The sequence below is a fragment of the Malania oleifera genome, chromosome 11, assembly GCF_029873635.1.
Source record: "Malania oleifera isolate guangnan ecotype guangnan chromosome 11, ASM2987363v1, whole genome shotgun sequence".
In the NCBI taxonomy this organism is placed as follows: Eukaryota; Viridiplantae; Streptophyta; class Magnoliopsida; order Santalales; family Ximeniaceae; genus Malania; species Malania oleifera.
In genome coordinates this window covers 33745878-33771305 of record NC_080427.1, presented here as the reverse complement: position 1 = coordinate 33771305, position 25428 = coordinate 33745878, and the positions used below count along the sequence as shown (strand labels likewise).

Here is a 25428-nt window from a genome sequence, read left to right as displayed (position 1 = left end):
TAACTGCACGGTAATCAGTGTTTGCTTTATCTTTTTCGTAAATAGTGTCTAAAGTCTGCATAAGATTAAATCAGAAGTTATTAAGTGACCACTCAGAACACCAAGCAAAAAGAAAGTGACCACTCAAAAGACTCGAGGTTTCTTTTATATTAAATGTCCAGGTGAAAACAAATATCCAGAATTTAGAAGGCAAAAAGTTAATGAATTAAAATATTATATCACTGTTCACTCAAATAAGCCAAAATATCTCATGTGATTATGTGACTATTATGATGCTCTTTATCAAATGCAGAAAATAACAGAATGAAGCAATAAAATGTGAATAAAACAACGGTTGTAGACATCTCAGTTCCAACTTATCCTAACATAAATAAACTCAAAAACTAGATCACATAGAAGATTTCCATGGGTCACACTTGGGAAGAGAAGAGGGTCGTTCAGGAAAATACTTCTAAGGACAATGATAATTTTATCCTGGGTAGGAGCAAAAGAGGAAATGACATCCATTACCCATTAAAAATATCTTACTCATCTCATATTTTGCAATACTTATAATGAAGCATACCAGCATAAATATTTTATTACATACAGCCTCATATAAAAACATTTGACACTCTTCTTTGATCTCATTCCCTCTCAAATCAAACAGAATCCATGAATGAAGAATTTGAAATTCATAAACCCAACAGGCATGCTGTTGCAAAGATAAAAGAGATTCATATGCTAGCCTACATAATCAAGTTATAAGAAAGCCTGCACTAGCCTGTTTAGAAAAGCTGAAAGCTTGCATTTATATGCATATAGAATAGAATTTGCCCTTGCACCTCTCAATTAAACAACTGTTCTGGAAATCTTCAAAATCATTTATGGTGTCTATGGATCGTTTACCACCAATATACTAAAGTTGAAAGCGGAATAAGTTTGGGCAATTTTGCCAGGTAAAGCACCAAATACAAATGGGCTTGTAAGCACAAATTGTGACTCTTTTTTCACACTCAATATTTATCCTATCTATTTGAGCTAAATTAACAAAGAAAAAAACTGATTTTGCAACTTAATATTGGCCTCTAGCATGGCAATTAGCCCTGAAATCATGAAAAGGTCTTGAGTTAATAATAAAGAAAATTGGGGCAGGTTAGTTGTGGAAAATATTTTCCATTTCCACTTTTTAAATTTATCAAAGAATTATATAAATTTTAGTTTATTTTTTAGTTTTTCAAGATTCATATTAAAAAAAGATAGAAAATAAAGAGCTTGTTATGTTTGAATGTCCAAAACAATTTTTCATTTTTTATTTCTAGATTTCAAAATAATTGCCAAAAAAACAATTTTTTTTTCAATTTTCCTAAACTATATAAGGTAGTATTAGGGATAATGGATTTTGGGGCTTGAATTTCAATTGTATGTGGATTTGGAAGAAACTCAAACATATAATCCACACAAGTCAAAGTCTAAGATCTGAATTCCATGCTCCCATATGTAAAGTAAGAGTCAGAAATCCAGAAAATAATGAAAAGATATTTTTCAACTTTTCTGTATAAATTTGGAAAATTGGAAAACAAGATGTGATGCAGGGGCAGCATCAAGGTTCTGCAGCCATGGGAGAATTTAGAAGAAATAGAAGAAAGGAAGGAATGGGAAGGTAGGAGAGAGGAGATACCGGGCCGCGGGGGGGGGGGGGGGGGGGGGTTGTTCTTACAACATGGTTTTCACACACTATTTATAAGAAAGCTTCTAAGCACATGAAATTATATACATACCCCTAAAACTACATAGCATTACAAAAATACCCCTAGAATACACAATAACTACAAACAAACCCCCAACATAAATAATCCTAGTACAAGAAAACTACACACACATTCTTAAACAACCAACTAACTTTAGTACATTTGGGTTTCGGACTCAATAAACCATTCACCCTATTCTTTGACATAAGCCTCCTAATTGGGTCAAAATAATCCATCAAAATACCCACTTCTCGTCCAAAATCAAAATGACATTTTTGTAATTATTTGAATAAAAATTAGAAATAAACAATTTCCACAAACAAATAGTGCCAAAATTTTTTATTGTTTTTTATTTCATAAAAATGTTTTAAAAATGAAAAATTAGCTAATTTTTTATAATTTTTTGAAAATTAAAATGGAAAATGAAATCTGTTTTCCCCAACTAAAAACACTCTTCGCTATTCCTCAAATCCAATAATTGATACACTAACTTTCAAGACATGTGGGCAACAGCATGATTACACACACTCCCCCCCCCCCCTCCCATCAACCCTTCCAATCAAATAAACTAAGAATGAAATCATGCCAAAATTCTTGGGCAGCGCACCACATCATCTCAAGGCAACAAACTATTCTAACCATCTCTATGAGAAGAAATTAACAACTGCTCAAGAATACTAAGAACAAAATTTTTAGCAACATTTGGCTATATATTAACCATTATAAAGGAAAATTGCTATTTGTTTTTTTTTTTCTCTTTTTTCGGTGGAGTATACTTGCTGTGGTTTAAATATCAGTCACTCAACAAGAAGAAGCATGTAACAAATTACAATAGATCTGGGTAACTTACAGCAGGGTTGTAAATGTCTATCTCTTCATGAGAACAGTTCAGATCACCAGTCAGTATTACAGGCTTTGATTTTTCTAGCTCCTGCATCAAATAGCAGCCATAAGCAACAATTCCTAGTTTATCATTTCTTCAGATTAGCATAACAATTTATGACATTATAATGAAAATAATTAATAATAATAACAATAATAAACACAAAAAAAATAAAATGGAAGTAAATATAAGCATAAAAATTATCTGAAATCAATCAAATATGAGCTCTCCAACTACAAAGTAAAGGTCTCCATTCAATTAAAATTCAGACCCAAAAAGGCAAGCTTGTGCTTATGAAGGTATACATCATCCCTGCATTATATTGCAGGCTACAAGTAATTTTCTACCTTGCCATAACAATCAATTTAGACCCAGCTATTTAGAAATCAAAGAGACAAACATAGAGAAGGCTTAGTATAACTACTGAAACCCCATAGCAAACTTTTCATGAAAAACCTCTAGCACATTTTCCGTCAATAAACATACTATACTAATTGGGTCAGCTCATGAATACTTTTTTCCTAAAAAAAGTAACCAAAGAAAAAAAATTTCCTAAATCTACGACTACCCCGCAAAATGCACTCCATGCAGGGGTGGAACTACATCTATGATATTTACATTTTTGGAGGGAGGGGGAGGGGGGGTGAGCATTGTGAATATATATATATATATATATATATATATATATATATATATATATATTAACCACAGTAATTTAATAAAATTTAGAAGTTTTAAAATTTAGAGACCTTTCAAAAAATTAGTGAAAGATACAATTGCACCCCTATAATTTATTACAAATTAAAAGAAGGAAAAAGTTCACAGTTGGTCTCCCAGCAACCCTCAAAATTTTGAATGACCAACTATTCTTCAGAAATTCAGGTTGAAATGTTTTGCCCCTCCACTATATATAATTTGTTTAATTTTTTCTATATATTTTTTTAAAGGACTATTGATCTCAATAGTCATTAGGTAAAGGGCAGCTCATGCTCATGAGGCTCTAATGTAGGCTCTAGTGAGGGTGGTCCAACTCGAATGTAGGTAGTCTAATCCCTCATGAAGATGCAATTGACGCAATATTAATGAGTATGAGCAGCCCAAAGAGAGAAGTTGCTGATGAGTTGTTTGTAGTTATGTAATATGTTATGCTGAAAGTGAAGAAAGAATGTAGAGAAGCACTGTGAGGATTTTTTATTGTTTTAGAAATGAAATAAGTGTCTTTAAGTTATCAAAACCTTTGAAGGAGGACACCAATGTGGTCTACCTCGTTCATAGTACCATAGATAAACCTTTAAACTATATAATTAGAGAGCTATTACCTGAACAAGAATGAAGCATAATCCAGACTAAACAAAATTGCAAAGTAGACCTGAAGGTCAAGGGTTTGAGCCATGGAAACAGCCTCTTGCAAAAATGCAAGGTAAGGCTTCGTACTATAGATCCATCATGGTCTGCCCCTTCTCCGAACCCAGCATACGCAAGAGCTTTGTGCACCGGCTACCCTTTTTCATTTTTACTTGAAACTTGAATGACTGATGTTATAAGGAAAATAAATATCTAATTATTCATAAGAAAAATCCACTGTTTTGTGTTGAGAATGCTAGAGCACTTTGTTTTGGTGATCACTATAATCAATGAGGTAAGCGAAAAACGTCATAAAAAAGAATACACCTTCTAAGAAATAAAGAATGAGAACCATCAGAATCTTTCCAGCCTTGCATGAGTAAGAAGCAATAGGAAAGGAATTTTTTCTGATAAATATTATATAAATAAATAAGATTAAAGAATACTAAGAGGTGGGAAAGTGAACTTACTTTCATGTAACTGCTGAGAGATGTATCCCATTGCGTAACCCTGTAAGACTGGTATTAAAAGGAGTCACTAAAGTTTTCCAGTAAAGAATAGTAGACTGCAGCAATAGTCATAAATTATGCTAAAAATAACAAAAACAGAAGAATATCGTATAAAGAACCAGGTAAATTACCAGTCTTTTTAGACCTTCTCCTGAATTAGGAACATATGCATTTAATAAATAAAATGTATCAAACTCAGCTGTCACTAGCCGTCCTTCAGTATCATGATCTGCTATGCCTAAGCCGTAACTGACTGAAAGAGGCTTTATCTGTCAGACAAGTGATGACTTTACTAGCAAAATAGTTAATAATGTAGCACAGCATGCTAAAAGGAGAAAAGCTCACTTGCAATTGCAGATAATATAATCAAACAGCAGCTTAAATTGTAAAATTAAGAACTAATCTTAACATTTGCAAAGAGGATTTATTGCATACATCTCAAATTTAGCTGCAGTATTCTTCTGTTTATTTATTGATGGTAAATAATTCACGTAGCCGACCCCACCTAGTAGGAGTACAGGCTTGGTTTGTTTGTTTGTTGTTGTTGTTGTTGCTGTTGTTGTATTCTTCTGTTTATTTGATGCTCTACTTTTTCTCTGCCCACCTTTTATCCCCTTTTCAGTCAAGCTGCTCCGTTTTGAAACCATGATTGTGAATTTCCTACCCAAAGCTTGCAAAAATTTGTTGTCCACCCAAACTCAACTTATAAAATATGGTAACGGTTGATATAATGGCCAAGAGGTATCTAGAATTATCGGGTTCATACCTAGGATCAGCTATCAATGAGGAGATCAAGGGTATTACACAAAATAAAACTACCATTGAAGTATTTTCTGAAGTGCTATGTGATTATCAATTGCTCATCAAGTTGAAAGTTCAAATATTAAAACACACCCACAAGATTAGTCATATTATTTGGATTTGAATGTGGACCAGTTAAAAAATGAGTAGCTGAAATGACTTTGTTTGGATGCATGAATGGCAATAAACAAGATAAATAAAAAAATTGCATACATAAGAGGTTAGTGGCAGCACCCACTGGAGACCAAATGAAGAAAATCACTAAGGTTTAGAAGTACAATGGTGATCATTAGGATACTCTTGCCTTGCATTTGGAAGCATGGAAATCGGATCTTGAATTTTGACAAAATGTAGTATAAAATTGTATTGAGTTTCTTCCAACTCCACACATATCCAAATCCAAGCATCGAAATCTATGCTCCCAAAACACTACTTTTGGATAATGAGATGACGAAAAAAAATATAGATTGAGGTAGTCAAAATTTTGTTTTATATATAGTTTAATAAAGGGGTAACCTTAAATTGATCTGAATGGAGAAAAGTAGTCATGACTATTCTTTCCATACAAATCTTAAAAAAACCACTAGGATTATTATTATTTGATATGTTAACAACCCATTATTATTAATGCAACAGATCCTCTAAACATGTCAAAAAGCCTCCCATTGATGTCTTGACAACATTACAAATTTTTAATCTTATAGAGGCTTCCCATTCCCAAACCCTAGTCCAACTCCTGCCGATACTGTAACTTAGGTTCCTCAGATGTTGTAGCCTTATGCTTCCTCTCATCCTCTGATCTTCCAACTTTTTAGTAGTTGAGGGGGGAGGAGGGGGGGGGGGGAGTTTTCTGCTAAAGCAATGTTAATTAGAGAAAAAATAAATATGAAAAAGGAAAAGAAGTGAAAAATCTAGGGAAACTAATGAAGAATTAAAGAGAAGAAAAATATGATGACATGCTCTCTAATGAAAAGGAACATGCATACCCGTGAAATAATAGCAGTACCAGAGTACCCAAGCTTGGAGGAACTACAAGCCCAAAAGCTATTCTCATAGCCATCAACAAGGCACTGCTTAATAGTCTCAACATCCTTCTCCTGCTTTTGAAACCAGAAAAAAATCAAAACTGAATACAAGGCCCAAATATAAAAAAAAACAAAAGTGAATACTCACTATGTAGTAGTAGTAGTAGTACTAGTAGTAATAACAACACAATAAAATTTACAAAAATAACAAAACAGAATTCATTGACATTTGATGAAAAATAAAAATTTAAAACTAAAAATTAAAAAAAAAAAGCAATGAATTATGTTTTCACTATAAGCATAAGGTCTATAAGCCATAATGACATAAGCCTACAATTTGCATAATGACACTAAAACGTCACAAGCCAAGCTTGTTCAAAGCATTATGCTTGCCTGTGAACCCTTCTCTTGGGTGCATGGGAAGGGTGACCATCAAGTGAATAGTAGCACAGGTTTTATTCATGGAGGTATGCCTTTGTATAAAATGGGAGTCTGACCCCTCCGTCAGTTTTATGTTTCCTAGTGCCAAAGCTAGAATAGCATAGAAAGCTCGTTAGAGTAAGGTGAATATTCATCGATCATTATAAAACTCAATAGCATTTGAAAATGCGTTTAGCCTAATTGCCTCCCTCGTTAAGCACACATTGCCCCATGGAGGTGCTAAGAATGAATAACATTGTTTTACTGTTTACCACATGATTCTTGCTTACAGCTTCTGCTTACTTTGCATTTGATGGTTATGAATGTGTTCTAGTCGTAAACTGCAGTATACTTTCAGCTGATTAGTTAAGCAAGAGTGTTTCAACTAGTACCGCACAACACATCACAACGTACGACGTGTTTGACTAGTGTCATAAAGCCATACCTTGCTTGAGATATCCTAGTTTGCCTTTTCTTGATTTCCCTATTTTCAAACACATCAAGAGTGTGGGAGACCTAGTTGGTGAGACATGATCCCAGGTCTATGGTACCAATCACTGAGATCTCTAGTACCAAGCAAGCTAGCACTTAAATGCATATGAATATGTAAAAATGTGTATAATGTGCTCAAATTTGTATAAATCCACTATTTTGAACAGGTCGCATGTGTGCAGATGTGTGCATGTGTCTAAAATTAATTACCCATTATGTGACAAATGGATGTTTGTCAACAACTGGTGATAAAAACATCAAAGATTTTTTATGAACATTTAACTGGACAAGTGGGAGACGAGGTGAGCACCTTGGTAGCTCCAAACTCTACAAAAAGAGCAAGGACTGAGAGATTAACTCCCAACCCTTAAGCAGCACTAATATGGAAGAAACGAATTATCATAAACCTTGCACAACTAATAAGAGACTTAATCTTCCAAAAAAATTCTCCTAAACTCTTCCATACGTACCTATTGACTAAACATCCAGTGCCAGCACCACTCTTAGAAGGATTACAACACCAAAGCTTCAAACTGATAAAAAATGCTTTCAAATATTGGAATGAGACATGCATAACTAAAACCTAAAACGAAACTTGAAAGGATTGGATATGTTTTAGAACTTGTAAAACTTCAACATCTCTCACTTGTAACTATTGCACACTCCCATTTTTTCCTCATAAATAAAATTATTAATTGGGTATATGTTACCAAAAGGCCCAAGCCAAAGAGAAACAGCCACTAACAAGATGATTTCCTGAACTAGGAATGAAATTGTGACAATATAGTTGTAACCCACTTGCCTGTAGTTTGGTCTCTTGTAAGCACAAGACATCAAAATCCTCCCTTTGTGCAAGCTGTAACGCAGAGCAGGCCTCCAACTTTAACAAGGCTCTCAAACCATTGACATTCCAAGACATCAGCTTCACAGACTTGGTATTACCAGTAAGAGGAGGAGGCCTCATGGTTCTAGGGTTATATGGAATCCAACCTTTCTGCGGCTTCTTGTGTGCAAGAACCGTCCATGGTTCGTTTAGAATCATGGACATATCAACTGCACCAACACGGTCAACATCTTCACTTCCCCCTTCAGAAGACACTTTTCTCCTTGTGCTGGGGGGCTTCTGGCCTAGAAACAATGACAATCTTATAACATGACTAATTAAATCAATTCACTCACACATGGCCTTGACAATTTAATCATATTCTTACAGCTAAGAGAGAGAGAGAGAGAGAGAGAGAGAGAGAGAGAGAGGAAAACATAATAGTGATACATTGGCAATATAGGAAAGTATAAATGTACTAAAGTACCTGAGAATTCATCACTGTTGATTGACAGCCGCTGTTTTTCTTTATTTTTGATTTTAACAATGTTATTCTCAACCTGGTTTTGTTTTACCCTTTTCTTACGCCTTTGAATTCCAGATTCTGTCGAAAAGATATTTATGTCTTTAACATGGTCTCCCCCAGATGACTTCTCTGTCTTCCTTTTTGATGAAATATTCTCTGTACAAGTAGCTTTCATCTCAAAGGAAACTTGTTCATTTGTTACCTGAGAACTTTTATCTGCTCACACAGGAATATTTTAACCAGAGACATCAAACAATTACCTTCATGTGGTTGCCGACAAGACAGAGGATAAGGGGAAAGATTTTTTGGAACCTTTAAACTACTAGCTTGCCAAGAAGGATATCCTCTTTCCTCTGTCTTCTCAGTAAGTAATGTTGCACCATGGCTACTACTTTATGGAATAATTTAGTTCAAGTTCAACTAGAATACCAGTCATGTTGTTGTCCAGGAAATGCTTAAATGCTAACACAAGATCACGTTTACGACCTTTAGCAGGCAACCCAACAGTCCTGAAAATTCAAAAATCCATTATAATAAATCATTAGACACACTGTTGCATAGCATCCCTCATAATTCATGCTAACCAAAACTACAGAGCCAATTAATGTTATTCTCATCCCATGGAACAATATAACAGAAGCTTCCCAATTCTCGCTAAGTTTCAAGGCTTACTAAGCACATGGCAGATACAAATATGCAGACACAAAACAACACAAGTTACACAACACAACAAAGCATGCACACAAGCATGTCTGCACCTGCCCACATACACACACGTTCATTGTATCATGTCCTAAATGTATGCCTTTGCACAAAGTAAGTTTTTGGTGTTTACAAGTGAATGGATATGCTGACACTAGATTCCATATGGGAGCCGACGAGGTAGCGTAGCATTCCTACACCAGAAACCAAATAAAGGATGAATCATGAAACACAATAAAACAGAATAAAGCAAAACAAACAGAGAGCATAGTCATCACTTATTTATTTTAGTATTTTTTTTTTTCAAAAAGAAAACAAATAAAAAAACCTAGAAAATTAACAAAAACAGAGTGGATTTAAGAGTACATTTGTGTGCAGCGAAGGTGATAGACCAATCATTTTGAAGACAATTGGCAACCGATACCCCTATCGTCACGTGTTCAAAGAATGGTTGCTGGTGCTATGCATGTGTCCCTAGAATCAAATAGACAGAAAAGAAACTGGAAAGTTGACCCCTTCAATCACCCAACAAGATTCTTACTGTCAAAGAGTATGTAAGTGTGACTGACAGAATCCGGAGCCCTTGACTTTACTCTTAACAAGGGGGGCGGGAAGCAGGGTATAGCCTTAGGAACCCTAACTTCTGAGACTTTAAAAAGTAAAGAAATAAAGAATGCTGATCACTGAGACCGTGGACTTAGAAAAAAAAAAAATAAGGCTGGCATACCGATTTGATGTAAGACTTGACTAAAAGAACAAAGACCGGAGCTAGAATCTAGGGTTTCAACATCAGCCATTTTTTAAAAAGCAGGTTTCTAAAGCAGTTGTTTGAAAAAGTGTATTAAAAGTCCACTATTGTGAAAGATCCAACCAAGAAAACACCAGACTCCCACAATTTACCAAGTAAACACAAACCCACAATACTTGCTTCTCTCAGCCTAACCTCATTGATTAGAGCCTCACTTCTCTCAACTATCCAGTCTTTAGGAAGAGAAAATTCTTGCCTTACCTAGTCTCACAAGCTAACCTCGCTTAGGACATAATGCTTGCCCGTGACTGCATGCCTTGTACATACGGTATGAATAACATTCTTGAAAATACTAGCATAGGTTGTGTACTTGGAGTAGGACAATGATTTAGTTAAAGTAGGTAGTATTACATCTCGGTCACATTTTTCCCAATGACAGAGTGAAAAAAGCATAAGAAAGCTCTTTAGCGGAGAGTAAACATTCATCAATCATTATAAAACCCACTAGCTATCGTACATATGTTTAGCCTATTGTAGCCCTCACTAGGACACACGTTGCTTACAAGGGTGTGATTAATGAACCGCATTACTTTACAATTAGCATGACTCTCGTTTGCATTCATGTTTGCATACTGCTTCTGCTTATTTTGTATTTGATGGCTGTGGATTTGTAATTTGCCGCAGTTTAATTTCAAGCAACTAGTTAAGCTAGTATTACAACTAGTTCCACACGGCCTTTCACACAATGTGAAGTGTTCAGCCTGTCAGAGTTGGTAACAGAGCTTGGTTAATTGCTTTTGGATTTAGTTGCCTTTGGATTGTAAGATTGTGTGAAGCATCGATGGGAGAACCATGCACGCACTAACTCCACGCCTAAGGAGAGTGGCTCTTTGGGTGAAAATAGCAAAGTCTTTCAAGAAGGGCGAACCTGAAAGTGGCAAAGTTGAGACATCAACTTCAATGGAAGCATCCTCGTCTCGATCTTACACACATCTGATGGTAAGGGCAAGATTGTGTGCTTCTTATGTTGAGGCCCTTACAGATTACTAATTGCACACACAAATCATCATTCAATGTCATACAAGCCTCCATTGTGGGGAAGGGGACACAGGGTGTTGGAAAGTTTCAAAATTTATCCAATCAACTCACCTTGATTATAGGAGATATTTCTGTAATTATGCAAATCTACTCTCCTTGATTATAGGAGAAATTTCTTTAATTATGTAAATAATCTTAGGAGATATTCTAGGAGATTTGTTAGCAATTGTCATTCCTTCCTTTTTTTCTATTCTTTCCTTTATTATTCTTTCCTTTTAGATTATCCTTGTAGTCTATAAGACATTCAGATTGTACCTAATTTTACAATAATAAGACATACTATTTCAATTCTTCTCCACTTATAGATGGTATCAGAGCCTGGTTTTCTTTTCCTTTAGGCAGCCATAGGCTCTAAAACCTAGGCCTCACTGCCTTAACTCTGTTCAGCCTCCATTATGTCTGAAATTTCTGACACTTCCACCATGGCCAGACCTGAACCTATGGTCAACACCAAAACTGAAACCAAGGTAGCCCATACCGAACCCCATTCAGTCCAAATCACAAATATCCGTCTCAATGAAGCCAACTTCTTGAGATGGTCTCAGTCAATTTGAATGTATATCAGCGGGAGAGGTAAGATTGCATACCTTACTGGTGAAACCAAGGCCCCTGACAGAGTAGACCCATCATATACTATATGGGATGCTGAAAATTCCATGATTAAGGCTTGGCTTGTGAATGCAATGGATGAAGATATTAGTGCTAATTACACGTGCTATCCAACTGCAAAAGAACTCTAGGATAATGTTAGTCAGATGTATTCTGACCTTGGAAATTATTCCCAGATTTATGAATTGCAGCAAAAATTGGCAAGACCCAACAAGGGGAAGATAGTGTGACTAAGTATTTCAATGTCTTTAAAGGGACTGTGGCAGGACTTGGATCTATTCAATGATTATGAATGGAAGAGCCCTAATGATTGCAACTACAACAAGAAGATGGTGGAAAATGCAAGAATTTTTAAATTTTTGGCTAGACTCAATGATGAGTTTGACGAGGTCAGGGGGAGGATTCTTGGTAGACAGCCTCTGCCTCAAATCAGAGAGGTATTTTCTAAAGTGAGACGTGAAGATTGTCGCTGGAATGTTATGCTAAAGAAAAAAGGGGCTGATGGAACAGTAGAGAACTTGGCTTTGGTTGCTGCTAATCCTACTGTTTTGGCTGCTGCTAATGCCTCTGTACAGCGGTCATATCCCAATCAAAATTTCGAGTATGGTGTGACTATTGTAATAAGCCATGCCATACCCAAGAAACCTGCTGGAAACTACATGGAAAACCAGCAAATTGGAAGAGCAGCAAACTTGGATCTAGAAACAACCAAGTGATTCCAAGAGCAAATGAAGCCCAGACCAATGTTCTAAGTTCAAAGCAGATGGATCAGCTTCTTCGACTGCTGAAATCCAATCTGATATCCGGTACTTCTATTGGTTCCTTGGCCCAAACAGGAAAAATGTCGAGTGCCTGTTCCAACTCTTTAGCCTTTGCGCCATGGATTATTGATTCAGGTGCATCCGACCATATGACTAGTATATCTCAATTGCTTCAATCTTATTATCCTTGTCCGGGTAATAAAAAGGTTAGGATTGCAGATGGGAGTCTTTCATCCATTGCAAGAGCAGGTTCAATTAGAATTTCCGGGAAAATAGAATTAAAATCTATCCTTCATGTTCCTAAACTTACTTGCAATCTTCTATCTGTTAGTAGATTATCCCGTGATTCTAACTGTCGTATCATATTCTTTGATTCTCACTGTGGATTTCAGGATCAAATGTCAAGGGCGATGATTGGCAGTGCAAGGATGATCAATGGCCTTTATTATTTTGATGATACCCTATTCAGAAATAAACAAGCTCAGGGCTTGAGTGGTAGTACTAGTTCAATCCCTGGGCGTGATCAAATAATGCTTTGACATCTTAGATTAGGGCATCCTAGTTTTTCTTATTTAAAATATTTGTTGCCTAATCTGTTTAAAAATTTGAATTGTACTTCTCTTCATTGTGATGCGTGTCATTTATCAAAAAAATCATCGAGTTCCTTATAGTTCAAAAGGCTACTATGCATCAAAACCTTTTTATTTGATTCATAATGATGTTTGGGGTTCCTCTAAGGTTACTACCTTATCCGAAAAAAATGGTTTGTGACTTTTATAGATGATCATACTCGGATTTGTTGGGTATATTTGATGAATGGAAAATCTGAAGTTGATCAAGAATTTTTATAGTATGATCAAAAACCAATTTCACACAAAAATAAGCATACTTCGTACGGATAATGGTACAGAATATTTTAATCAAGTTTTGGGAAATTTTTTGAAAGAAAGAGGGATTCAACATCAATCCACTTGTCATGACACCCCACAACAAAATGGCATTGCTGAAAGAAAAAATCGTTATTTACTTGAGGTTGCATGGGCTATAATGTTTTCAATGCATATTCCAAAATATTTGTGGGGGGATCCTATTCTAACTTCTTGTTACCTTTTTAATAGATGCCTACCCGTGTGCTGCAATATATCACTCCTTTGGCATGCCTAAATAAATCCTTTCCTAATAATAGGATAATTTTTTATCTGCCTCTAAAAGTATTTGGATGCACTATTTTTGTTCATATTCCAGCTCACCTTAGATCTAAACTTGATCCTAGGGCTGAAAAACATTTGTTTCTTGGATATGCTCCCAATAAGAGAGGATATAAATGTTTGAATCCAAAAACAAAACAAAAAAATCACATCAGTATGGATGTCGTTTTCGTTGAAAATCAGTCTTACTTTAACCAAACTTATCTTCAGGGGGAGAAAGAGAGTAGTGAAGATCAGTTTTGGAAAACTTCTACACCAATGCCTAATGTTTTCCTTGACATTGGCATCCCTATACAAAACATTCAAGGAACTGAAATTTTAAATAGTGAAAAGAATGGAAATCCCAATCCGCCTGTACAAAGCATAAGGGAATCACAAACAGGGGGAGAATTGCTACAGAATAATCCTTCTTCTGAGCTTCATGTTTATACTGAAGGCAAATATCATTCTAATACTAAGGATCATCCCACAATTTCATAGTAGAATCAATCATCACCTCCAAAAACTAGTCATTTGGAAATCCTAGGTAATTCTTCTACTACACTTCCAGTTGATCAATCTACTGACCTTGATGTACCTATAGCCACTAGGAAAGGAGTTAGAACCTATACCACACACCCCATTGCCAAATATTTATCATACCATAGACTCTCTTATAATCATAAGGCCTTTACATCCAATATTTCTCACCTATTTGTTCCAAGGACCACTCAGGAAGCTATGGATCATCCGGATTGGAAGTTAGCAGTTCTTGAAGAGATGAATGCACTACAGAACAACAGTACTTGGGAAATTGTTGATTTTCCAAAGGAAAAGAAAACTGTAGGTTGCAAGTGGGTGTTTACAGTTAAATGCAAGGCTGACGGCAATATAAAGAGATATAAGGCAAGACTTGTTGCAAAAGGGTTTACACAAACATATGGAATTGACTATCAAGAAACTTTTGCTCCAATGGCCAAGATAAACTCAATCCGAATGTTACTCTCCTTAGTTGTACATTCTAACTAGCCCTTACACCAGTTGGATGTAAAGAATGCCTTTTTAAATGGAGATTTAGAGGATGAAGTGGTTATGGAATTACCACCAGGTTTTGAAGGTAATCTTGGTAGAGATAAGGTGTGTAAATTGAAAAAATCATTGTATGGGCTCAAGCAATCTCCGAGAGCTTGGTTTGAACGCTTTGGGAAGGTTGTAAAGGGTCATGGTTACAGCCAAGGTCAAGCTGATCACACCATGTTCTATAACCACACAAGTGAAGGGAAGGTTGCTATTCTAACTATCTATGTTGACGATGTTATTTTGATGGGCAATGACAGCAAGGAACTTGAGAAATTAAAACAGATGCTTGCTAATAAATTTGAGATTAAAAACTTGGGTGACTTGAAATATTTTCTCAGTATGGAATTTGCAAGGTCAAGAAAAGGTATTTTTGTTTCACAAAGAAAATATGCGCTTGACTTGCTTGGAAAAACCGGTTTACTAGGGTGTAAAGCAGCTGAGACATCTATAGAACCTAATCTTAAACTACGACCTACCAAGCTGACGAAGTAACCAATAGAGACCAGTACCAAAGATTGGTTGGAAGGCTACACGTCCTGACATAGCCTTTGCTATCAGTATGGTAAGCCAATTCATGCACTCACCAGGGCCTGACCACTTTAATGCAATTTATAGAATCCTGAGATATTTAAAGGGAACTCCAGGAAAAGGTCTATCGTTTGAAGACCATAGACATCTACAAGTTGAGGTATACACTGATGTAGATTAGGCTGGGAGTATAACCAATCGAAGATCAACTTCTGGTTATTGTGCCTTTGTTGGTGGAAATTTGGTTACATGGTGAAGCAAAAAACAAAATGCGGTAGCTAGGAGTAGTGCAGATTCAGAATTTAAAGCAGTTGCTCATGGAATTTGTGAAGTGTTGTGGATTAAAAAATTATTGGAAGAATTGAAAGTCACTAATCCGCTACCTACGAGACTGTATTGCAATAACAAATCTGCCATAGCCATTGCTCAAAATCCAGTGCTTCTGTGCTTCATGATAGAACAAAACATGTTGAGGTCGACAAGCATTTTATAAAGGAGAAGCTGGACAGTGGACTGATTTGTTTACCCTATATCTCTACTGCTGAACAAGTAATAGATATACTTACAAAAGGACTACCAAAGAAGCAATTTGAAAATTTGATCGGCAAGCTAGCTATGGAAGATATCTTCAAACCAGCTTGAGGGGGAGTGTTGGAAAGTTTCAAAATTTATCCAGTCAACTCTTCTTGATCATAGGAAAAATTTCTGTAATTATGTAAATCTACTCTCCTTGATTATAGGAGAAATTTCTGTAATTATGTAAATAATCTTAGGAGATATTCTAGGATATATTCTTAGGAGATATTCTAGGAGATTTGTTAGAAATTGTCATTCCTTCCTTTTTTTATATTCTTTCCTTTATTATTCTTTCCTTTTAGATTAGCCTTGTATTCTATAAGACATTCAGATTGTACCTTATTTTACAATAATAAGAAATACTATTTCAATTCTTCCCCACTTCTAGACAAGGACAGCATGAGAATGAGGAAACCATAAAGATGGGTGCAATGTGGTTACTCAATGGTTCGAGAGGCAAATGAAATAATCCAAAGTTGCCCATGGTAAAGGGTTCATGTTTGTGGATCTACAATTAATGAGAAGAGCATCCGTGCTTCAGTGGACCAAGACTACCGATAACTTTGTCTCATAGAGGGAAGCACAAAGCACAAAGAATCAACTTGAAGTTGGAAAAAGACTCAGGATACATAAAAACAATTAACTTCAAAGCCTAACCTACTCTAAGAAAGCCAAGCAAGTGGCTGTTAAGCTTGGTTAGTGAGGGAGACATGCAAATTTCAACCGTTCCTGGATGGTTTCAAATGATAATGGAAATGGAATTCTTAAGGGAAACTAAGGGGCCATTTGGTATCGCTGTCAAACATTAGAGTAACGAAAACCAAAAACCAGAAATAGAAACTAAAAACTAGAAACTAGCAACCTATTTGGTTAATATTTATAAAACTAATACAAATTAAAAAAAATTTAAATTAAAAAAATGCTCATTTTCATCTTTAAATCAAAATATTATAAAAATATGATTAGAATAATAAAATTACAAATAATACACATCAAAAAAATTACTATAATTAAAATAAAATTTATTATAATTATTTTACTTAATTGTTCCACTTTCAAAATTTACTTTACAACAAAAATTTTATTAGACATGACAACTGAAAAATAGAAAAAATATTTTGTAATTGGCTTTATCATTATTTTTTAAAATTTATGTATATTTTTATTTTAATTATATTTAAATTCATATAATCATTTAATTTTGATTTTAATTTAAAAGTGTATAAAATGATTAATTTAATCCAAAAAAACTATTTCTGGATATTAAAATTTTTGGCAACAAGTTGCCAAAATAATTGAAAACCATAAAATCTAGTTTTCAGTTTTTTGACAAACAGTTGAAAATCAGTAACAAAAACAAACGCATTTTTATAATCTGTTTTTCACTGTGGAAAAAGAGAAACAGAAAACAGGAAACAACAACGATACCAAACAGGCCCTAAAGTGGTACCAATGTTGTTTTTTGGCTCACGCTACCTGATGGGAGATCATCCTTGTAGGGTGCAAGCTATGGCAAGAGAAATAGGACGACAAGCAGTTCCTCTTGACCATGAAACTCAAGAAAGGATTTGGGGTGAACCAACTTATCTTGCCTTGGTGGTGGTGGATGAGGATGTAAGACAGGAGTAGGTGTCTATTGCCATCCAAGATGTGTTGGAGGAATATAAAGTCGTGATACCAAATAAGCTGCACAACTTACCTTCACCACGAGGTATGTAGCATGAGATCAAGTTGCTAGGTGAAGCCTCCTATTAAAGGGTCAGTCCAAATGGTGCCTCTAGAGTTCGCATAATTGAGAAAGCAACTTGACGAGTTTGGGAATAGGTAATATACAACCTTCTAAAGCACTGCTGGACGAAGTGTTCTTTCAGAGGAAACATGATGAGAGCATGTGATATGTGTAGATAATTGAGCACAAGTATCTCGTTCCATTGAACCAAGTACTTCACCAAACTTGACTGGCCATGAGGCCACTAGTAAGTGAGAATAGCATAAGGTGATGAGCCAAAGACTACTTACATGATAATATAGGGCGTATGAATTCTTGGTGTTGCCCTTGGGTTAAGAACATGCTAGCTACTTCTAGCACACTCGTGAGTCAGGTGTTTCATAATTACCTCGACAAATTTATCGTGGTGTACCATGACAACATTGTTGTCTATCATCCCACTTTGGATGAGCACGAAGAGCATCTATGAAAGTGAGTATCAAATTTCTTGGTCATGTGATTGAATAAGATCGTATCCAGATGGACAGGGAGAAGGTGAGAACTATTCAAGATAGGAAGATCCTAACAACAGTCAAGTAGATGTGCTCCTTTCTTGGACTAAATATTACAATCACAAGTTCATGGAAGGATACCCGAGGAGGGCTGTCCCGTTAACTGCATTGTTGAAGACAGTCTAGGGATCCTTTTGACAACTTGAAGGAAAACCATGATAAAGGATCTAATACTTCTTGTTCATGACATCATGAAGCCCTTCGAGGTACTATGCAATCAGTGTCGTCTTATTACAAGATGAGCATCCTATTGCGTGTGAGAGTCGAAAGCATGGTGGAGCAAAGTAGAAGTACGCAACTCAAGAGAATGAGATGCTAATAGTGATTCATTGACAACAAATGTGGCGATATTACCTACTTGGGTCTAAGTTCATGGTGAAGAAGGATAACTTGGCCGTCAGCCAATTCCTTACATAGCCTAAGTTACCACAAGAATATGAGAGCCCATTAAGGAGAACCTTGTCAAAGATCCACCTTAAACCTCATGAAGTTGGTGGAAGCAAGAAAAAAGCATGCCAATTCTAGTTAGAGGGTGGCTTACTACTGACACGTGGTAACTGGCTCTTTTTCCTTGAGGCGGTGACATGTTGCAGGAGTGTCGTGATACATTGTGGGCAGGACACCTAGGATGACATGACATAGACTTTAGTATTGTTGAAGCAAAGGTACTACTGAACACAATGGTAGAGTAATTCGACTTGTTTCACCTATTAACAAGACAAGGTCAAGCAAAAGAAGATTGCAAGGTTGTTTAAGGCTCTTCAAGTACCAACAAGCTCATGGGAGAGTGTCTCACTTGACTTCATTACCAACCTACCTAGACTTCGGGATGTGCGGTCTATACTTGTAGTTATAAATAGGCTTTCAAAGTATGGTACAATCACACTAACATCAAACTACTACTCTCGCAAGATATGGCACAATCATTTTTTAAACATATTGTAGAGTATTAAGATATTCCCTATGGCATCTTTTGTGTCCAAGAGAAAATATTCACAGGAAACTAATGGACAGAACTTTTTAGAATCTTCAATTCATGGCTTGACATCTCTTTGAGCTTCCACCGACAGACAAACAAATGGATTCAAAAGGGCTACTAAAGGACTATTGTGTCATTTCAACACTGCCAACCAAAAGAATCACATACAGCTACTTGACGTGGCTAAGTTCTATTTCAATGCCTAAAGAGCTCAACAACCAACAAAAGTCCTTTTTGAGCTCGTTAGACATCAGCAACCATTGCCACCTCACACAATGGACAAGTTGTACAAAGGAAAGAATCCAAGAGCGTATATCTTCACCAAGCATACTTCTTAATCTGCTTTGAAGTGGATGAAGAACTAGGAAAATCAAGGGAGAGGATCATTGCACTTCAACATGGGTAACTTGGTGCTTGTTAAGCTCTATCCAGAATAGATCAAGTCACTATAAGGTTGAGATAGAAGACAACTTCACAAATATCAAGGACCACTCCCTATCTTGGCCAAGGTTAGGAAGGCCTCTAACAACATTGATGCTCCAACTTGGATGAAGGTGCATTATGTGTTTCATGTTAGCTGCCTCGAGCCATTCATTGTCAAACTGAAGATCTAACCCAAATTCTAGAGCACCACTAAACTTCAAATTCTACCAGAACATAGACCACATAAGTCAAGGATGTCATAAGACAAACTTGTACAAGGTATTATACTTGCATGTGACTGCTTGTCTTGCACACATGGGATGGGTAACCATCATGTAAATACTGGTGTAATTTTTATTCTTTGAGTAGGGTAATGCCTTAGTGTAAAAGGAGAGTATGCATCCTCCGTCACATTGATGTTTCCTAGTGTCAAACTTATAATAGCGTAAAAAGTTCCTTCGGATATAGTGGCTGCTCATAAACCATTGTAAGAGTCACTAGCTATTGTAAATGCATGTAGCCTACTTACTTCCCTCACTTAACACACCTTGCCTATGGAGGTGTGAATGCGTGATAAATGAATTGCATTACTTTATGGTTTACTATGTGACTCTCATTTACATTCATGTTCTTACTACTACCATTTATTTTTGTAATCAATGGTTGTTGATTTGTCCATGTGGTGAAACTACAGTTTACTTTCAGCTAACTAGTTAAACTAGTGTGCTACACTAGTGCCACATAGCCCTTCACACAATGTGAATGATTAGTCCATGTGGTGAAACTGCAATTTACTTTCAGCTGACTAATTAAACTAGTGTGCTACACTAGTGCCACATAGCCATTCACACAATGTGAAGTGTTCGGCCCGTGACACCTAAAGATAGAGGAAAGAAGGCACTATCTGGTAACATCTTCCAACCATCCCCTAGTGAGTCAAAATGAGGCTTTCAGAAGCAAGTGAACTAAACTACTCTGCAAAAGAATGGAGTGCAGCCAGCAAGCAAAGGCAGATAAGAGTCATAAGACAGATAACAAACACAGATAGGAACATACTAGTCCCCTTTATTCTGCTAACCTCAACAACTAAAGCATAACCTCCCTTAACTATCCAATTGTTGGGAAGAGAAAACCCCCACCTTGCCTAGGGATAAAGAGAAGAAAGACACTGTCTCGTTTCCATCTATCCTATCATCAACCATGATAAGGCTTTCGGAGCAAGCAACAAACACAATTAACAAAATACATTACATGCTTTATTTTACCTAACTCTGCTAGCTGGAGCATCAACTTCCTTCAACCATCTAATTGGAAAGAGAAGACTCCCGTCTTGCTTAGGGATAGGGGGAAGAAGACATTATGTTCCAGCTATCCCATTGTCAGCCAAAGTGAGGATTTCAAATGCAAGCTATATCATCCAAGTCATTAGACAAAAGGGCAAAATAAGGATCAAAAAGGAATAAAGCAAAGCTTGTGTTGAGATCATTGTGAGGGTTTATCAACTTTTATGGAGCTTTAAATTTCTAATTTATTAGTTTTTTTTTTTATTTTCTGGACTTTACCTTTTTATTTTCTCTTTTTTTTTTTGGATTTTTATGATTTTTTCTGATTTTCACCTATTTTTGGTTTTCATTCCTCTACTTCTAATTGCTACCTTCTGATTTTTTTGTCCACACATTTTTAGACTTTCTATTTTTTTATGATTTTTATCTTCTTTCTAATCCCCTTTTTTTTATTTTTTTTCTAATCTTCCTACCTTTTACTCGGTTTTCATTATTTTCTATTTTTTTTTTATTTTTGATTCTTTTGTTTTTCTGAGTTTTCTTATTCTTTAGATTAATTTAATGTTTTCAGTTTTTTTTATTTTTTAAGAATTCTTCATGACTGTTTATGTTTTTTTTTTTTTTTTTCTGGAATAAGTATAGAAATATTGAGAAAGACCATGTTGGTCACCCCACATAACCAATGGAGGAAAGCAAATGCAGATAACCAACGAAGACAAGAGATACAAGTCAAATCAACCTGATGACCCATCTAGTCCAACTGGGTCAACCCAACCTATTTTTGAAATCGCATGGTCGTGTGTCATTTGGGGTGGGGGGAACCTTTCCTCCATTTCTTCTTCCTTGCATCAGGAAGGGGGCTGCTAAGGCACTTTTGAAACCCTTCCCACCCCACCCCCCCCCCCCCCCAAAGATCTTAACTCCTCCAACGAAACGGAAGGGATGGCGTCACCACCTCTAACCGCCCTTGCAGGTTGTTTATTCTCTCTATATCCTATTTTAGTCTCTCACTTCTAGAATTGTGTTTCTCTTTCTCACTCTAGATTTTTTCTTCCCTTAAAAGATCCTAGCTCTCTCTCTCTCTCTAACACTCAGAAATTGCTCTCCTTTTCTCCACTCTCTAAATTTTAGCTTACTCATTCTCTCCCCCTTTAGTCCTAGACTCTCTTCTAGAAATGCATTTCTCTCTCTCTCTCTCTCTCTCTCTAGATTTTTCTGTTCTCTCTAACCTCACTAACACACACACACTCCTCTCTCTTTGGTTGGGCTCCTTGTCCCTATGTAACAAATCTCACATTCTCCCTTTTTGTAGCATTCAAGCAGACCAACACAACTATTTATCTCTCTAGAAACAAAAGTACACATAGTTCACCTACTCCCTCACTATGGTTTCACCACTTCCTGAATATTCAATAACCCTCTCGGGGCACAAACACACATTCACACACTCACCCGCACTGCTACCTCTCTTTCCCTTTTTATAAAACAAAAACACACATATGGGAATTCTAAAATCACAAAATCAAAGTGCATGCTCAACCTTGAAGAAGAAAATGGCCATACCTGCACCTTGAAAGTTCTTGGCTCCTTAGCTTCCTTGTAAAACCTTGATGATTATGAAGGTTAAGAGAGGAGAGGAGATGCATGAATAGGGGCTGCCCAGGTGTGAGCATGAGGAAGAAAACGTGAGGGGGCCTTCACATAGCTACAGGATGAAGGATGTTAGTGGAAATGATTCCCTTCCACATGACCCAATGAGGCCTTGCCAAAATGAAAACAATTTCTGATTAATTTTAAGGTGGTTGAAGATTTCAATAGTTTCTGTAAGGTGTGAATAAGCACACCAAAATTTTAGGTGTGAGGGAATCAAAAGGAATATTTGTTTATATGCGTGCACATGGGATGAAATGAGTACAAGTCCATTAAGATTCAAGCTCCTTGATTTAGAATTTGAAGGGGACGGAACCAAGGTTTCAAGTTTTTGTCAAAGAAAAACTAGTTTCTTTTTATAAATTAAATTTATTGCCAGCTAAGGCCTTTTTTTTATTTTGGTCAATTTAAATAAAAAGGAAAAAAAAGGACTAAGGAAGGTGAAAGGGTGGGTAAGTTGTTAAATCAAAATGGAACATCAACAATGTGTACCAAAAATTTATATTACTAAGCAGAAGATTAAATATAAAAGAATATACTGTTTATGTAATTACATTATTTATGCATGATCAAAATTCACTTGCAAAACCATATTTTGCTTTGGTATGCTAATGCCAAACCTGAGGATTTATACAATGAATTATTCTCTAAACATTTTCTCCTTAATAATAAAATTCCCAACCGGCCATATCCCACAAAGAAGTCATCATTATTTGTAAGCTCCATTTAGAAATCCACCTTTTGATATTGTACAATAATGCCAAGCATGAGGATTTATGAAATGAATCACTCCCTAAACATTATTCTCATTAGTAATAAAGTTATGAAACAATTTTAATGGCCTCCTTTATTAACCTCCATCAATCTTTATCAGTCAATTTCCTTCCCCCAATTCTTTTTTAGAACTAAAGTTCAAGATAGACACCTTATGCACAAAAACCAATATATCAGGCCTAATACTTGCATTTACCTCAACGTCGTTCTGAGTTCCTGAACTGTCATTGCTTCAACTTTGTCTGGGTCATCCCGAAAACTCTGAATATCAACTAAATTCCTCTTCACAACATTTTCCTATATCCCAGTGAATATAAAATCAGGAAAAACTATTAATTACCAACAAACCTAAAGATCTTACTTCGTTAACAATGAACAAATAAAGTATTTAGTGACCTCGAAAACACCATGCCCGGATTGTGACTCATTCATGAATTCAGTTGGCTTCTTGTCTTTCTTGTTGATAGCTGTTGATGATGCTAGCACTGATGAATTTGAAAGGAGCCGTTTCGATCCCATTTCTCTTTCTTTCAGAAAGGCCAATCCCCCAACTTCCAAATGCCTTGGAGTTACTGCACAACCAAAGAACCTAAATAAGCTTGCCTGTTAAAATCTCAAATTAGGCTTCATATGCTTCTACTAAAGCTACTTCTAGTAAAAAAGTTTCACACATTCGTTTTCCTAGAAGCAAACTGCCGTGAGCCAGTGTGTTTTGCGTGTGTTATAATTTCTTTCCAAAACTCAGCTTGTTTGTGCAGAAATAGTTCCATAATATTTTACAATAGAGGCTAAAAAACAGAAAGAAATTATCATCTACCATCAAACAGATGGTGTAAAGAGAAATTCACTCTGATAGTGATAATTTCCCCCAGGAAAAGTTTTATCAAAAAACAAAAATCTTCCAAAAAACAAACAGAGACAATATCCCCGGGACAACATTGCCCATAAACCAAAAAAAAAAAGGAATTACAGAAAAAATAACAAATAAAATTGGAAGAAACAGCTCATACGGTAAAAATAATAGCAATAAACGAATTTTCTTTTCTGTTTGGTTGGTCAGAAATGTTTGCAGACATTAGGAAACAATTCATTTTTGTGAAAACCAAACCAACATAACTCTTAGAACCTCTTTCGTCGACCTTTAGAATTCTTGGCAGCTGAGGCCGAACAGATGATTAAAGGAAAAATAAAGAACAAGACGTTCAAATTTTTTGAACAAATAATAATAATAACAATGAGATTTGTATAATTACCGAAGAATGCAAATGCTGCTCTAAGGTTTGTGAATCTATGAAACCCTAATTGCATGCTTGAATGCATCACATGACATGAGAAAGGCAAAGGGGAGGCGTACATTAAGCAGGCAGGCGGCGTAGGCTAGCGTCGTCTTAGCGGCATGGAAAGCGAGAAAGAACCGCGAAAAAAGCGTCGGGTGGGACAGTGGGTCGCGGATCGAACACGCACGGTAGCAAATGGAACATGTTAGAGTTGAAAATAGGGTGGTATACTAGTCTTCTACGAATGTTAAATGTATTATGTGTTCTTATTGTCTATTTCTACTAAACATGTTGTTGGATCAATGTGAATGCAAAATGCTTCCATCTCTATGCTTCGTGGAGCTAAAATCATTGTATTGCTATGATATAACAGTTGAAATGCGTAAATTACTTCTAGATTTAAAAATTAACATTTTTTTGCTTGGTTGGATTTTGGTCCAAGGAAGATATTTGGTTGGTTCAATTTGCTTCCATAAAAAAGCTCAAAAATTTTAGTTCATGATTTTTCCCACCCAACATAGCCCTAACTTGATTCCTCTAACTTTGAGGCAAAAAAAAAGAAAGTTCATTTATTATCCTTATCAAGTTTGCAAATATAATACACATTCATGAGGTGAACCATCGCACTAAGGTTGACCCCCGAGCATATCTATTGTCAACTACATTAACACATTCGTATTTCACCCATAAACTCCAAACTTTAGTTTTAAGTTATTATTCTACTATTATTAACACCATCTTATTGAGGACTACTCCTAGTGATGACAATTGTTGCTCATAGACAAGGGAACTTATCTTTAACGTCTAAAATTTCAATGCGCAAAGCTTCCCTAGCTTTGAGTTCCCTTTCAATGTTGCCACATAGCATGACCTCTTCAATCAAGTCCCTAATCCCTTTAAAGGTTGGAAATTTCATAAGT

General features: G+C 36.0%; 1 protein-coding gene across 4 annotated transcripts in view; it reads right to left on the bottom strand.

Annotated features, from left to right (window-relative positions):
• Nucleotides 1-24762, bottom strand: part of LOC131167798 (DNA-(apurinic or apyrimidinic site) endonuclease, chloroplastic) — a 33918-nt gene extending 9156 nt beyond the window's left edge. The window contains exons 1-10 of one of the 4 annotated variants that reach the window (XM_058126688.1): nt 24485-24762; nt 23628-23803; nt 23428-23528; nt 8983-9062; nt 8515-8769; nt 8007-8332; nt 6254-6364; nt 4598-4735; nt 4428-4475; nt 2581-2661 (exon numbers count right to left, since the gene is read on the bottom strand). In XM_058126688.1, coding sequence (XP_057982671.1) covers nt 2581-2661; nt 4428-4475; nt 4598-4735; nt 6254-6364; nt 8007-8332; nt 8515-8769; nt 8983-9062; nt 23428-23528; nt 23628-23803; nt 24485-24587 — 1419 coding nt within the window. In that variant the 5' untranslated portion in view covers nt 24588-24762. Of the gene's footprint in view, nt 1-2580; nt 2662-4427; nt 4476-4597; nt 4736-6253; nt 6365-8006; nt 8333-8514; nt 8770-8982; nt 9063-23427; nt 23529-23627; nt 23835-24484 lie in introns of all 4 variants that reach the window. The other 3 variants (XM_058126691.1, XM_058126690.1, XM_058126689.1) reach the window with 3 other exon arrangements.
• Between the last annotated feature and the right edge of the window lie 666 nt (nt 24763-25428).